General features: G+C 42.9%; 1 protein-coding gene across 3 annotated transcripts in view; it reads right to left on the minus strand.

The window, feature by feature from the left end:
• Window positions 1–14,512, minus strand: part of UNC80 (unc-80 homolog, NALCN channel complex subunit) — a 127,270-nt gene that overhangs the window by 85,622 nt on the left and 27,136 nt on the right. Inside the window, exons 12-21 of one of the 3 annotated variants that reach the window (XM_065637635.1) lie at window positions 12,970–13,238; window positions 11,965–12,333; window positions 10,738–10,869; window positions 8,692–8,839; window positions 6,830–6,978; window positions 4,873–5,039; window positions 4,067–4,168; window positions 2,553–2,767; window positions 1,912–2,018; window positions 1,354–1,453 (exon numbers count right to left, since the gene is read on the minus strand). In XM_065637635.1, the coding sequence (XP_065493707.1) occupies window positions 1,354–1,453; window positions 1,912–2,018; window positions 2,553–2,767; window positions 4,067–4,168; window positions 4,873–5,039; window positions 6,830–6,978; window positions 8,692–8,839; window positions 10,738–10,869; window positions 11,965–12,333; window positions 12,970–13,238 (1,758 nt within the window). Of the gene's footprint in view, window positions 1–1,353; window positions 1,454–1,911; window positions 2,019–2,552; window positions 2,768–4,066; window positions 4,169–4,872; window positions 5,040–6,829; window positions 6,979–8,691; window positions 8,840–10,722; window positions 10,870–11,964; window positions 12,334–12,969; window positions 13,239–14,512 lie in introns of all 3 variants that reach the window. The other 2 variants (XM_065637633.1, XM_065637634.1) reach the window with 2 other exon arrangements.

Here is a 14,512-nt window from a genome sequence, read left to right on the forward strand (position 1 = left end):
CTCAGTTATTTGTTCCCAGTAAGAGCTGGGAGGAAATATGATGGAAGTATTTCACACCTACTTCAGCACAATGTAGTGGATGAAGAAAACAATGCAGCTCCTTCCATCATGGGGTTATTCACCTTCAGCTACCATGCTACAGCAAGTTGCTGGGCTGATGCATTCTCCTTCTAAAGCAACAATACTTTTCAGCTAGGAGCTAGCTGAAAACCACCACCAGTGTTTCTGCAGTGGTAGAATAATGACCAGCTTACACTCGTGAGATATGCTCATACTTTGCTAGTATCACTTGCCTGAAAAAACCCTTACATGCATTACACTGCAGGTCTAGGGCAGATGATGTGAAATACATACAATGCAGTGTCAAAGTGTAATGTCAGAAAACAAAAAAACAATGGCAGAGAATGTAACACACTGTAAAGCTACAGAAATCATGGTGAAAAACGACTCCTTTTTCTGTGTTTTTGGGAGTCAGGCTGGGTTTTCTTGAAAAAACAGTAACAGAACTTCAAGATACACGGTTGTCTCTGTGACAAGGATGAGCTCTGAGCTAAGGACATGAGCATGTGAATGACTGTGTGACATTTTAAAACAGGATATATCATGACCTTGTACTATTCATAAAGGCACTTTTCAAACACTGTTGATTTTGAAAATGCATTGCAATTAAATATACTTCCGTGGAAAGGAAAAGTAGTGTTGTTATTATGTTGTGTGCTAAGGAAAACGGACAGCATCCCTAACAAATGATATGCAGACACTAGACATGCAAACACAGAAGAAAAGAGATAATTACAACAAGGTTTGTGCAGGGTTTTCCATTTCATCAGTGCTGATCTTTGCTAAAACTATCAAATGGTCACAAATTAGGAAAAAAAAAAAAAAGTGATGGAACACCCATTGTTATATTAGGCAATGAAAGATCTACACACCTAATTTTGAACTGAATAAGTGCTTTGAAGCAAGCATTAATTTTTCAAGTGTGTTGATCAAATTAAATTTGATTTTAAAAGCCCAAATGTTGTATTTGCATAATTTATTTGGATAGTCTTGATTTTTTAAAAAATTGACTTCACTGGAGTTTTTTCTAAATCAAAACAAAAGAAAGAAGGAAGGGAAAGAAAACAGTTACAAAGACTAAAAAGTTGTAGAAGGCTAGAATGGATACAAAAACTATGGAGAAAGCAGGAAAAAAGGGAAAAGGGTAAAATACAGAAAGAAAGAGATTAAAACAACAACAACAACAAAAAAAAGATAAAAAGAAAAAAAGAGACGAGAACCCTGATTTCTAACCATCTTTTTCTTCTGTGTGATGAAGCTTGGATGGGTGTCTTCGGCAGGTGCGCCATTTACCAAGACGCTTGAAGAAATTCTCCTCTTCATCTCGCCCATTGTCCAGGCCACCTCCTGGCCCCCCTCCTTCTGACAGCTTCACTGCACTGGTAAACTTCACCTGGGTAAAGACAGAGGGATGGGTCAGGCTGTGCCCTACCGCTATCTCTTGGTCTTATACATAAAGTATCTACAGAAGGGCTGTAACACAGTGGATCACCATAGCAACACAAGTGGGTCTGCACAGATTCACACACACTGAAGCACTTCATCTTTTAAGCTTTCTGCTTAAAGGATCAGTCTTTCACAAGAGGCTGTAAAGGCGCAAAGAAGGAAGAAGTGTGACCAACAATTAAACCTTAAGTGTGTTGACAGAGCGTGCGTTTCTGTTTCAGTGAACCCAGGCAGACTGACAAGTACTCTGTAGGTTTAAGCAAGTCTTCACTGTGAGCTGCAAAAGTCCAGTAGCAAATTCCTCCTTCTGCGACTGAGCTCATTGGCTGCAATGTCCATATTGAGCTAAAACCAGCCAGGATCCTGTCCTTCCAAGCTCTTTGCAATCCCACCTGACATATTTACCTTGGAACTCTGCCTGATGAAAGACAGACGGTCAACAGAGCTGATATCTAGGAGATCTTCAACCCCATCAGCCAGGCCAGAGAGGGAGGAGCGCTTCAGCCAGTTCCCTATTGCAGAATAAGCCACTCAGGACAATTCTGAAAATGCTTCCAAGCAGAATCTACTTATTAGCAATTGCAGGATATTTCTCCAAAGAGTCCATGCCGGGGTATGGGAAAATGAGAGGAAAGGGGAAAACAACCTTTTTGTGCTACATGCGTTAACTACCATGCAAGGCTGGGTCTTGGGACTTGTAAAGGACATTTTCTTCATCTATCAAATGCTATTTGGAATATTTCTCTTCTATGGAGAGGAGCAATGCCTGTGAGATTAAGGTACTAGCCTACTCCTTTGGAGACACAGATTCAATATTCTGTTTTGCCACGGATATCCTCTGTTACCTTTGGCAAATTTCTTACATTTCACTTTGTGTCAGTTCCCCATCTGCAAAATGGAGAGAGCAGCATTTCCTAGCTTCCCTTGGGAGAATATACAATATACTTGGGCAATAAGGAACTGTGTTGCAATACTTCTTAAGACAGACATATCTATCAGTGTTTCTCTGCACATGCAATACGTGCATAGAATAGGAAGAGACATACATTTACCTATGGGGAGTTTGAGCTTCTTTCGAAGGGAGATTCGTCGGGAACGGGAGCGGGAGCGCCTGTCTGTAGTGGTCCCAGAGTGAGCAGTGGTGCACTCGGATGTGTCCTGCTCAGACTGACTACTGGTATCACTCGCTGCACTCTGTGACTTGAACATCTTCCGCCAGAAGTCCTTGCGCCCCAGAACAGCCCCTTGGATTTGCTCATCACTGGAAGAAAAGGGATGCAGAGTGTGAACTGCATTTCAGTGAAGTTTGGATGCTCAGAGGAATGAGGCTTCTCTCCCGCAGCCCCCTCCTAACTTCTCTATTCTTTGAGGTTGTTTCATTTTGAATTCCAAACATCCTCTTCTCGGTGGGACACAATCAAGTTTAACAACGTGTTTAATATTGTTCAAGGCACAAAATGTCCATCTTTTCTACCCTGAGGAGCTTGTCCACTGAAGAGATCATTCCAATTTTTAGTTTCTATATAAATCATCTTCTTTAGGTCAAAACGACCCATATTGATAAGACTACACTGGTGCCTTCTACAAGCATGTGCCCTGGAGATCTTTTGGACATCACGATAGCTAGTTGTGAACCTGCTGGGGTCACAGTTCTCATTAATGTATTGGAATAGGGACATTGTATTTTGCTATACTCTTGAGAACTCCTATGGCTGTGGCAGGGCTCAGAGCAGAGCAGCTTGCTGCAATTCTGCAGAGCAGTGAAGGGCTTTGTGCTGTCCTTGCAGTCTCAGCAACAGTGAGTCTTTGCAGGCTCAGTTAATGGTGGAGAATACATAATACAGAGCTCTTGGCCCTTGTGCAAGCCATGTCTTTGTACAGTGCAGATCAAAGCATTTTAACAAGACAGATGGGTATTCAGATGCACAGAGAAGTTAAATGACTTGTCCAAAGTTAATTAGGGACTAGTGGTAATTTATAAAATTTTCTAAAATTCTTAAGAGTATTGATTAAATTTACTTCAATATTAAATGGCAGAATTATTTGGACAATAGAGACTTCAGACGTGCAATGCCTAACAGCAGGTTGATTTGCTCATTACAAAAACTGGTAGAGCATCTGTGCTGATAAGGGAAATGCAACAATATTTGGAGACTACAGGGCTGGCTCTTGGGAGGCAGTAAAAGATTAATGACCCTTAGCAACAACTTGGAAGGTGAAAATGAATAGAATCATCCCCCAGAAGGACAAAGCATGGAGAACAGCTGTGATGACACCTCTGAGGAATTAAAACTCTATTCATAGCTATGGTAGTATGTGATATTGACAAATCTACTGTCATTTGAAAATCTCCAGTGGTTCCTCATCAAAATCAGGGTGGGTCCAGTTGGCAGCACTGGAAATAGGCATTACTTGGATGTTATCAGCAGCTGCTGAACAGACAATCAATGCATTTGTTGTACCACCCAAAGAGATAAGTTCTTGCTGTCCTACCCATTTGTACTAACCCCAGAAGGAAGCTGCTGGCAATAAGACATGAAACAATTCATGATTTACTTACTGCTCTGGAGTTTGCATTGGGCGACTTGAGATGTAACTACGGCATTCATCAGGGGCAGCTGATGCCTGGCCTCTGTCAATGATGACGCTTCCCACCTCGGATCTATGCCGACAATATGTAACATCAGCTAAAGTGAATGGATGGCCCATCTCATGGGCATTGCATAGCTACATGACATGGAAACCAGCACTGCTGAGCAACAAAGCAGCTTTAGACATACCCTCTCTTTAGCAACTTACTGCCTCTTTATATATCATTCATGAAAAAGGCATCAGCTCTTAGAAGCAAAGCCAAAGTTTTTTAAAGTTTTTCAAGTTTCTTAATCCTTCTTCCCAACATTTTAATGGCAAACCTCAAAGCACCAGAGAAACTTTCTTTTTGATAAAGCAGCATGTCAGGATTAGATTTCTTCTGGGACTTGTTTTGCATACCACAGTTTACCTGTCAGATAAACAACACCAAGGATGTGGTGCACATTGAAAGCTATGTCCACACAGTATTTTGGGATTGACACTATGCTTCTTACTTCTCTTAACCTCTCCTTCCCCCAGTGTTGCCATTGCACTGTTCTCTTAAGCCTATTGTATTAGAGGGTCAACACTTTTTACTGAAAATCTATTACTGTCTCAGTTCATTAAATTTTAAAATAGACTGCTGCCACAGTACAATTCTGTACATCAGGAACTGACGTATGCTGTCAAGATAAAACACACAAGCCCTTGGACTTCCTACATTTGTATTCAGTGCATGTAGTCATACAACCACACGCAACCCAGTCATATGCCTTCTCCCTCCTACATACCCACCTTTTGCTCCCAGAAGGTTTCGGCTCTTGCTCTGTTTCCTCTGTCTTTTTTCCTGGTATTAACTTTTCAGCGCTGTCTAAGAGGGCACTGAGTGCCACTCTCCGAAAGACATTCCCGTGAGCCTCCTTGATAAACTGGACCAGCTGTCGGATATCACAGTACAAGCCCTGAGTAGCAAGACATAATGAAGATGAAATAATTCAGTCTGCAGTTTGCAAAGCAGCAGTGAGAATCAACAGTTTCTACAGTACTTCAGCAGGCCATTGCTTCCTCCAGCTGTTATCTGATGTACTCTCCATATACAGGGTTTGTGTTTTCTGGCTGGGATCAAAAGCACTTGGAAAAAGCAGACAATCAGGAGCATCGTTGTTATGGAACATGCTCTGCAATGGGCTACAGCAGATGTAGAGGTAGCAGAGGCTAAAACAGTTGCAAGATGAGGGAGCTGAAAAGATAACTTAAAGCCTGTTTTATCCCATTCATCTAGCCCATAAGTTTACAACGCATGAAAAAGCTAAGTGGGGGGAGAGGGAAGTAGAGCGCAAAAAAATCGCATGTTTTGTTTCAAAACCAGTGGGTGTCTTGGGATTTTTCTTAATTATTTTGAGAAGAGAGGGGAATGACTCACTCATTCCCCAACCTACTCCTACTCTCAAGGCTCTTTTTAGTTCTAAACATTCGTACACATCTGTGGTGTGACAGATCAACCCTACATCTGAGGGCAAAGAGATGGCGGGAACAGTTTTACAGACCTGATTTTTGATATGTGAACTTTCATGAAAGATCTTGGATTATTCTGAAAATTCCCAGCTAGGAACTGCACAGTCAGCTTCAACAAAAAAATCCCAAACAGTTGGATCTGTTTTTCATAACATATTGAACACAAGGTTGAATTTAAAGAGTGAGAAAACAACAGGAAATCCTCATATATACTCTGTGTACTATGTTCTCCATATAGACACACTTAATGGTGCTATGCTTTAAGATAAGTTTCAGCTTATGCATTAGCTAAAATAGGGTCCAGAAAGACATACAATTTATAAGGAAAATTTACACTTGGTGATCCTGATCTAGGCCCAACAATGGCGCGTGTTTATCTGCATCCCACCACTTAATCTCTACTGAGAAACATTCCAAAGGAGGAATATCCATAAGAACAGGAGGACTTGGACATAGGCAGATTTAAGATGTTACTATGTTTTCCTTCTTCCTCTCCCCGTCCCTCACAGATGATTACTGTTGCTTTAGTTGGACTTCAGTGCCTCTATAGCTCTGCTGTAAGGATGAACCGCAAAAGTGTTTCTTGGTTGCTTCCATGAAAAATCCTAATTTCTAGTAATAAAGGAGGTGTTTTGAGATGAGCTGCTAGATTCTGCACCAATTTGGAAGAAGAGAGCTCATGTCATCCATTCTATTGACTGCTCTGAGTAGATAGCACATAGGCAGCAACCAGCAGCACCTTACTTTCTTCTAGGTGCTCAGTAAATTGAATGTTTGTTTAAACCTTGGGAAGACCTACCAAATTGCTGTTCAGTAACTCACGTACTCTGTCATCAGTAGGCCACATGCTTAAACAAGTTAACTGGCTTTAACTTTGCTGAAAGTTGATTTATGCTGGCTGTGGTCTTGTTCATTAATCCCTTGCTCCCGACTATGCTATCAATCCATTTGAAAAACAAACAAACAACAAAACAAACAAACAAAAGACACCACAGAAGCTGCTTGAACAGTGAGGAGAATGCAATTCAGAGTGCACAACTTTTATCCTGGCAAAGTCTCCAAGTTCCAAGGCAGGATTGAAAGGAAGGCATCACATTTATATCATGCTTCAACCATGATGGCATAGTTTGCTATGCTCATGGGATTTTCCTAAACTGAATTAATTCTTCACCTTAAAGCCTCACTGGTGACACCCAAGTGAAAAAGTAACTTTGTTAACATGAAATCAAGTGCTTACCAGGTTTTCTGGGCTGTGCAGCTCATGAGTAGTGGAAGCGCAGCGAGTGATCAATGATTTGAACATGGCACTCACAATAATACCTTCTACACTCTGGGCTGTAGACTTGTTGTCCACTGTGGTGAAATTATTACCAAATCCAGCTTTGTCTGTGAAATTCAAGCACAAGCAAGCCCCCTTGTTAGGAACAGTTTAGGTTCCTTAAGTTCCTTAAGACACATGTAAAGGGATTCGGTTACATGAGACACAGGCAAGTCCCCACCTAATGTCCTATGCTCAGTTATTGCAATCCCACCCAACAAAAATAAAGCAAAAGGGAAGGGTAAAATAAATGAGAAGGATGAAATCTTGCCAGAAATAGCTGGGATATGAAAAAAGATTGAAAAGATCAGGACAACTCTGGCTTCCTTTTATTCCTCTCTCTCATTTAGAGATGTACAGAATAAGGCATAAAATTTGAACAATACCTCCAGCTTTTCTATTGACTGTTCTAAAGGACAAGAGATGTTTGATTAAGCTGAAAAGAGAAAATGGTCATGAAAAAATATCTTCTGAACTACAGGAATGCCGTTCTTGCAAGGTGCACAAGGAGACCAAGCTCTCAGAAAGAGTCAAAAAAGAATTAACACAGTTATATTAATAACAAGAAACATCTCAGTTTCATTAGGTATCACAGAATCACAGAATGGTTTGGGTTGGAAGGGGCCTCTGGAGATCGTAGAGTCCAACCGACCTGCTAAAGCAGGTTCACCAGAGCAGATCACACAGGAACGTGTCCAGGCGAGTTTGAATGTCTCCAGAGAAGGAGACTCCACAACCTCTCTGGGCAGCCTGTTCCAGGGCTCTGGCACCTCAAAGGAAAGAAGTTTCTTCTCATGCTTAGATGGAATCTCCTGTGCTTCAGCGTGTGCCCGTTGCCCCTCATCCTGTCATTGGGCACCACTGAAAAGAATCTGGTCCCATCCTCTTGACACCCACCCTTGAGATATTTATAAGCATAAATAAGATCCCCTCTCTGCCTTGCCTTCTCCACACTGAACAAAAGAAAAGAGTTTCAAAAGCTGCATGAGCTGCCACGCTTCAAAGCATGAGCCAGTCAATAATTGATGAACACTTGGGGAAACTTCCTATGGGCATCTTCTTTGCAAAAGCCTGCTATATAATAAGTTTTGATTCTTCCTCTGAAATGCCTGACATGAGAGGTAGGCTAATACGCTAGTCAGACTCCATGAGTGCTTCAGAGCAGCTATTCCTACTCTGTGAATAATCATTGTTAACTGCTGTTGCGTGCAGTGACCAAGCATAAATGTTTGGTCGTTCTAATAGCACTTGAAATGATTTTCCTAACTTAAAAAACCGTATATACATAGACACACATGCACACACGCTGATAACTGCAGGCATGCACATCTGTGTGTTCGTGGTTTTGTTTATTCAATCTGTTCTTGCTATTTACTGCCTCACCTGAGGCACCACAAAGGGTTTTAATGCTCAATTATATCTCCATTCAGGATAAACCCTGGATTAAACAGGCCATTCCAGCTGGCACCTGGTCATGTCACAAAGCAGAAAACTTTCTGCCTGAGGCATATTCGAATGAAAATATTTTCTTTGAACAGACATGAGCAACAGGTAGGATGAATTGAAAGAGAGGCCTTCAGTTTCAGGTGCGCTGGGTGGTCACATCAGAAGAAATCCAACTTCCCTGACCAGCACTGGCTGAGGATACAGTCTGTATATTCTGAGGATAGCAATTCACAATTTTTTTCTTTTTTTAAAGAAAAATAAAAAGGCCTGACTTCTTTCTGATGGTACACCTTAGGAATATTCAAGTGAGAGTTTCTGACGCCAGCTATACTTACTGTCAGTGACTGGCTCCATGCAGAATCCCAGCAAAGCATGCAGGAAATCCACCACATTATTGAGAGAATCCCTGTTCACATAATCTCTCATGGTTTGTCGGAACTGCATCTTATCCAGTTTGTACAACTTTGTGAGGCAGTTCTGAGCCTGCAATGATATGCATCAAAGTACATCACATCAACGCACATGTTCAAGTTTTGCTAACAGAACAGGGTATTTTTTGCTCTTGCTTAGCCAGTGGCTCTCCTGTGCTGTCTAAAGTAACCTCCCCTAGGAGCCAGAAGGTTCGAGCCCTGTAACAGGAGACAGGCTCACCTCTGAAGCCAACAAGAAATTCAGTGCAAGGAGACAGTGCCTCTGTATGGGTGCTACTGTTTGGAGGTGGTGGTGAAGTCACTGCCAGCCATGTCTCAAGGCCTCTCCTCCTCTCCAAGGTAAAATCTCACTGAATATGAATGAAGTGGGAATGTACCACCTCAGTCAAGGCTTATTGCCTTGGTGAAACAGGTTCTTAGCCTCAGGCATCTGATTTTCACCCTCTGTCTCAGACCCAACCCATTTGATGCACTTTTATCCAGTGACCAATTCATATCATGCAAAACATCAGCTTTTTATTTAGAAGCTATTAATTGTCAACTTCTTATCACAAAAGTATCCATCCTGTGGGGACCCCATGCAGGCTGGAGTTAAGAGAATCTGAAGTTATCAGCTTTGTGGGAAACATGAACTCTCCTGCTACCAGCAGTAGTGTGCTTAACTTTCTAGTAAACTCAGACGTGATTGTCCATGCAGTCAACACAAATGGTGCATGCAAAGCAGTTTGGCCAGACAAACGCACAGAAAATGCAGCAGACGTGTAGGAAAATCTCTTCCCATACAGACCTCAATTCAATGAATCTCTTAAGAACCTTGGCTCCAAGAGATCTAGTCAATTATGCTTAATGCATAGGCCTCAATGTTTTGCTGGCTCAGCTCCAACAGAACATAAAAGCCAAACTGATATTTTGATTAATGTGGTTTATGTTCAACCAGTGCTCTGTGCAAAACCTTTCTACTGTTACCACTGCAACTCTCTTACCCCATCTTGTCCCATTGTGTCCAGAACAAACGTTACTGCTGCAGTCTCCTCAGTACTCCAGAATCTAGCTAACAGAAGAACGCTGCATGATACAGAGCCAGCCAGTTTGTCTCTGAGCCATCTAGCTTAGACCCCAGAACCGAATTGCAGGTCTGTTGGCATGGTTCAGGCTAACCAAAGCCATGGAGAAGCACCTGGCTACCACCCACACATTGGATGGACACAGCGTAAATTCTCATTACAGTCATTAAATACGCTCCCTGCGGCAAGCACAGAAGGCAAGGAGGAGGTACATGCTGGAGAAAGCCTTTGAAAGGCTCCCATTTGACAGGGCATTGGACTAATCTCAGGGAGTCAAACTCTCTGGGCTACCTCCTCGTACTTGCCACTGCTTCAACTTGGGCAGAACCAAAAATGTAAGGAATCAGTGACTATCCACTCTGCCCTTCAATAGGGCATGAGCCTTCTACTTCCCTGCAAGCGCACTGCACGCCAGCTATCAGGAGCTGATGGAGCAGCCCAGCAGCAACCAGTCATAATCACCACTAGGAAAGGTGGACATAACTACACCTTAGACTTCTGGATTCAGACATGCAACACACAACAGCTGCACCTCTTGTAAACAGCATACTCTGCTGGGGTACTGTCAACTGAAAAATTACTTATACCAGCTCACACACAGAATTTGCTCCCATGTATTTGCTCCTTTCCATCGGGGTGCTCAGAAGCACCCTGAGACTCAGGTGTGCTCTTAGCAAGCCCCAGGGGCTGGAAGGTAACACAACAGCTGAAAATTTGCTATGGCTGAGCTGCAACACAGTCTGTGAGCTGAGGCAAATAGCAACACATTTACTGCCAATACAGAGAAAGCTACAGAGGGAGTAGACAGCAATCTCAGCAGCTGATGTCAAAGGTACAAGGGGGACGCATTAATGAGCTTTAGTTCTCTTACATTCTCCCGGAATACCTGGTGTCTCAGGCGATCTCCAGAGAGCCCTCGGTGTCCTTCTCCACAACCATAGGCACAGCCCAGGGACTTCACAATTTTGATCAGCATTGTGAGTGCCAGCCTATGGGTGCTGACAGATGGGCCTTCATCCTGAGAGTCACAGAGGAAAAGACAGTGTGAAACCCTAACACAACCACTGGCATCACGAGGATGGAGCCAGGCTCTTCTCGGTGACAACCAACAGTAAGACAAGGGGTAATGGGTTCAAGCTGGAACACAACAGGTTCCACTTAAATTTGAGAAGAAACTTCTTCTCAGTCAGGGTGACAGAACACTGGAACGGGCTGCCCAGGGAGGTTGTGGATTCTCCTTCTCTGGAGACATTCAAACCCACCTGGACGCCTTCCTGTGTAACCTCACCTAGGTGTTCCTGCTCTGGCAGGGGGATTGGACTAGATGATCTTTCGAGGTCCCTTCCAATCCCTAACATTCTGTGATTCTGTGATTTTAATAGCATTTTACTTTTAACAAATTGCTATCAATTTCTCCTCTCAGAAGCTCTAGTACTGAGTTGTTGCTCTTGAAATGTTTACTCCAACTATTTTTCAAGTTTAAGGACAGAGCAGCACTCTCCCTTTCAGCACCCCACAAAAACCCATGCTATAAATGCGAAGTCCCCTACATGCTCCTATGAATATCATTCAGCACTTTTTTCAAAAATTCTGTCTCAAAAACAGAGAGCTGGCTTGCTTGAGCAGAAAAACAAGCATCTTTTCAAAATTTCTTAGGTATTATGCTGCTATGAACTGCAACTTTGGAGGTCAGCAACACCACCTCTTGGCCAATTCTCATAGCAATCCTGAAGAATTTATGATTTCTTGTCATCAAAGAAAAGAAACTGCTGACACATTGGATTCTCTTTTTCCTTATAAGCTGTGAATAACAAACCTGAAAAAAAAAATCATTGTGATCGAGGGTTTCAGGCACTTTAACAAGATATTGAAAATGTCCATGCAAGGCTCACAAACTCTGCTTTTGGCAGCTGCAATAGTTAGAGTGCTTGAATTCCCAATTGTGTTTCTTTGGTGGAACCCCAAGTGAGCAACATAGCAAAACAAATTAATTTGCGATTGTGGTGCAAAAAAAAGGAGGGAAAGCAGAAGGGCAGTTGCATAAACATGCACACTCAGTCTTAACAGATCTTACAACACATTCAGGAGTTGTCTAAAGAGAGGCAAGACAAACCTTTTCCTGTTTTTTGTCATTCTTCTCATATGGCCCTCCTCCTCCTCCACCACCTCCATCACTTCCACCTCCACCTCCTCCACTACTTCCACCTCCTCCTTCTTCTCCTCCATCTCCAGCCCCACTGATTGGGGGAGGCCCAAATCCACAAGCTGAACCAGCAGAAGCTGCCCCTTTGAGCTGGAAGGATCCTTCACTTGGTCTCTTTTCAGGGGCCTCATTTTCCTTGTTCTCACTTTTCCTCCGAACCTTCTCTACACAGGGCACCACACCAAGCTGAAGTAAGCACTCCACAATATTCAGTGCCACATCGCAAATCCGGGAACTGATATCATGGTTCAGGACCAAGTAAACAGCCTTCAGGACCACCTGGGAGATTCAAACATCACATTTAAAGTCAGACTTATTTTCTCTCTTAGTACTATTTAGTGCCTGGAAATTCTAGTCACAGACCAGAGACTCGTTATAGCAGGCACGGTACAAACTCAGAATGAAGTACACATAATCCTCAACCCCAAGAGCCTACAATCTAGGTGTAAGACAGGAAACCACAGGCTGGGCACAGTCAGGCAGAAAAGGAAACCATGAGATGACATCTGTGAGCCTGAGAACACTGCTTCAGTGCACCAGGAGCTGTCAAGTCATTAAGGGGAATGCAGAAAAGGTGAGTTTTAAGGTGCCAGTAGAAGAAAGGTGCTATTCAGTTTTATACTATTTTATAGGGAACTTGGTGCATGCCCCAGGAACACAGCCATTAAATCATATCACTCAAGATTTGATGTGTGCATTCCACATTCACATGCGCTCCTTGCAAGGAGTAAGAGGAGTTGCAGTATCTCAGAGGAGAATTTTATGATATGCACAAATGTATCTGACTGACCTTTATGTACTGCTGAGAGAAGTCATATAAAGAGGTGGAGGAAAAGCCCATCAAAACCCTGACCTCAGTGGTACAGCTATATTGACAGAAGAGGGACCTGGCTTTCCTCAGTCCTTGCCAATTACCGAGAGATCCAGCATGCCGTTCTTGTGGACAAAGTTGTTGGTTCCATCAATGTGATCCGTATCCTCCAAGCAACTGTAATTGATGCAGGAGTCTGTCAGGCTCCGTGGAAGGTTGGCACACGCAAGCGGCTCATGAGGCATCTCAGGGATAGGCACCTGGTTGCAAAGCTTCCTCATGTGCTCACTGAAGAAATCAGCATAGCCCACATTGAATGAGGCCAGGGTAGTGTTGAAGGTGGCCACAGTGATGGTGGAGATCTGGGACCGCACTGCAGGAAGGAAAATGGCTACCTGTAAATTTCCATCTCTAGAGTTATGAAATGGCAAACTGAGGCTGTCCTTGTTTACAAGGAGTGAGTAGTTCTTAATGCAGCTTGTAATGCTGAAAAACAAGACAGGTTCCTAATTCCTATCATGGATACAGGGATGAAAGCATAGATTCATTTCTTCCTTTAAGTCAGTGCAAATTAGAACAACGCCTAGCTTGCTCTAGCAGCACAATTCCATGGCAGCTTAAGTTGATCTCAGTCAACTGGGCAGTTAAGTAGATCAGGGAGCACAGCCAGCCTAAATCTAATCCAAAAGGGGGATTAGATTTTGGCTAGCTTTGCTTCCTGTATTGGTCCAGTGCCTGGTCTGAAAAACAGCACTGCTCCTGCAACTGAAAGAGGAAGGACTCTGCAGCAGGAGTGAAGGCAGGGTAACAGCAACATCAATTTGGAACAGCTTTCTACGTCATCGAATCATAGAATAGCAGGTTGGAAGGGACCACAAGGACCATCTGGTCCAACCTTTCTTGGCAAAAGCGCAGCCTAGGCAAGATGGCCTAGGACCCTGTCCAGCTGAATCTTAAAAGTGTCCAGTGTTGGGGAATTCACCCCTTCCCTGGGTAGACTGTTCCAATGGCTAATTGTTCTCATCACACCATTTTGAAATATTTCATCACACCAGCTGAAAAAAAAAAAAAAGTAGTGTGTTCCTAACAGTACCTGTGACAATCTAAACCATCTCCAAAATCCAAAGCTCACTGATGAGAAAGACCACGTGGCGTCTAAGGTCACAGTGCTGAGAGAAGGGGCCTCACAACATAGCCAAGCTTAACTTTTAATCGGTTAGCTCAGGTAGTGACAGCATTTTGGCTACAGAGGCCAATTTTCATCTAGGATTCACCATGGTTTTATAACTCATGCTGAACTCCAGGGCATGACATTAGTAATTTCCCACACTTAGTGGTTTACCCTGCAGTGTAGGAAGACCTTATGTGTCCCATAGTGTTGATTTGAAACATCTTCTGCCAGACAGTAAAGTAAAAGGACTATGGAATAACAGAGTACCTCTACCTAAGGACAATTAATGTGTTCTAATGAATAAAATAACATACATCTAATAAGAATCTTCAAGCACTGACTCAGCGATGGACTGGTTATATTATGAAATAACAATATGCCAGAATGGTAATTACATTTCCTCACAGCCTGTGCAACCCTGCCAGCACTGAACTAGCACTGCTTATTAGGATAAATGTTCCAAGCCCAATAGCAGT

Source organism: Caloenas nicobarica, chromosome 6, assembly GCF_036013445.1.
Source record: "Caloenas nicobarica isolate bCalNic1 chromosome 6, bCalNic1.hap1, whole genome shotgun sequence".
Taxonomy (NCBI): Eukaryota; Metazoa; Chordata; class Aves; order Columbiformes; family Columbidae; genus Caloenas; species Caloenas nicobarica.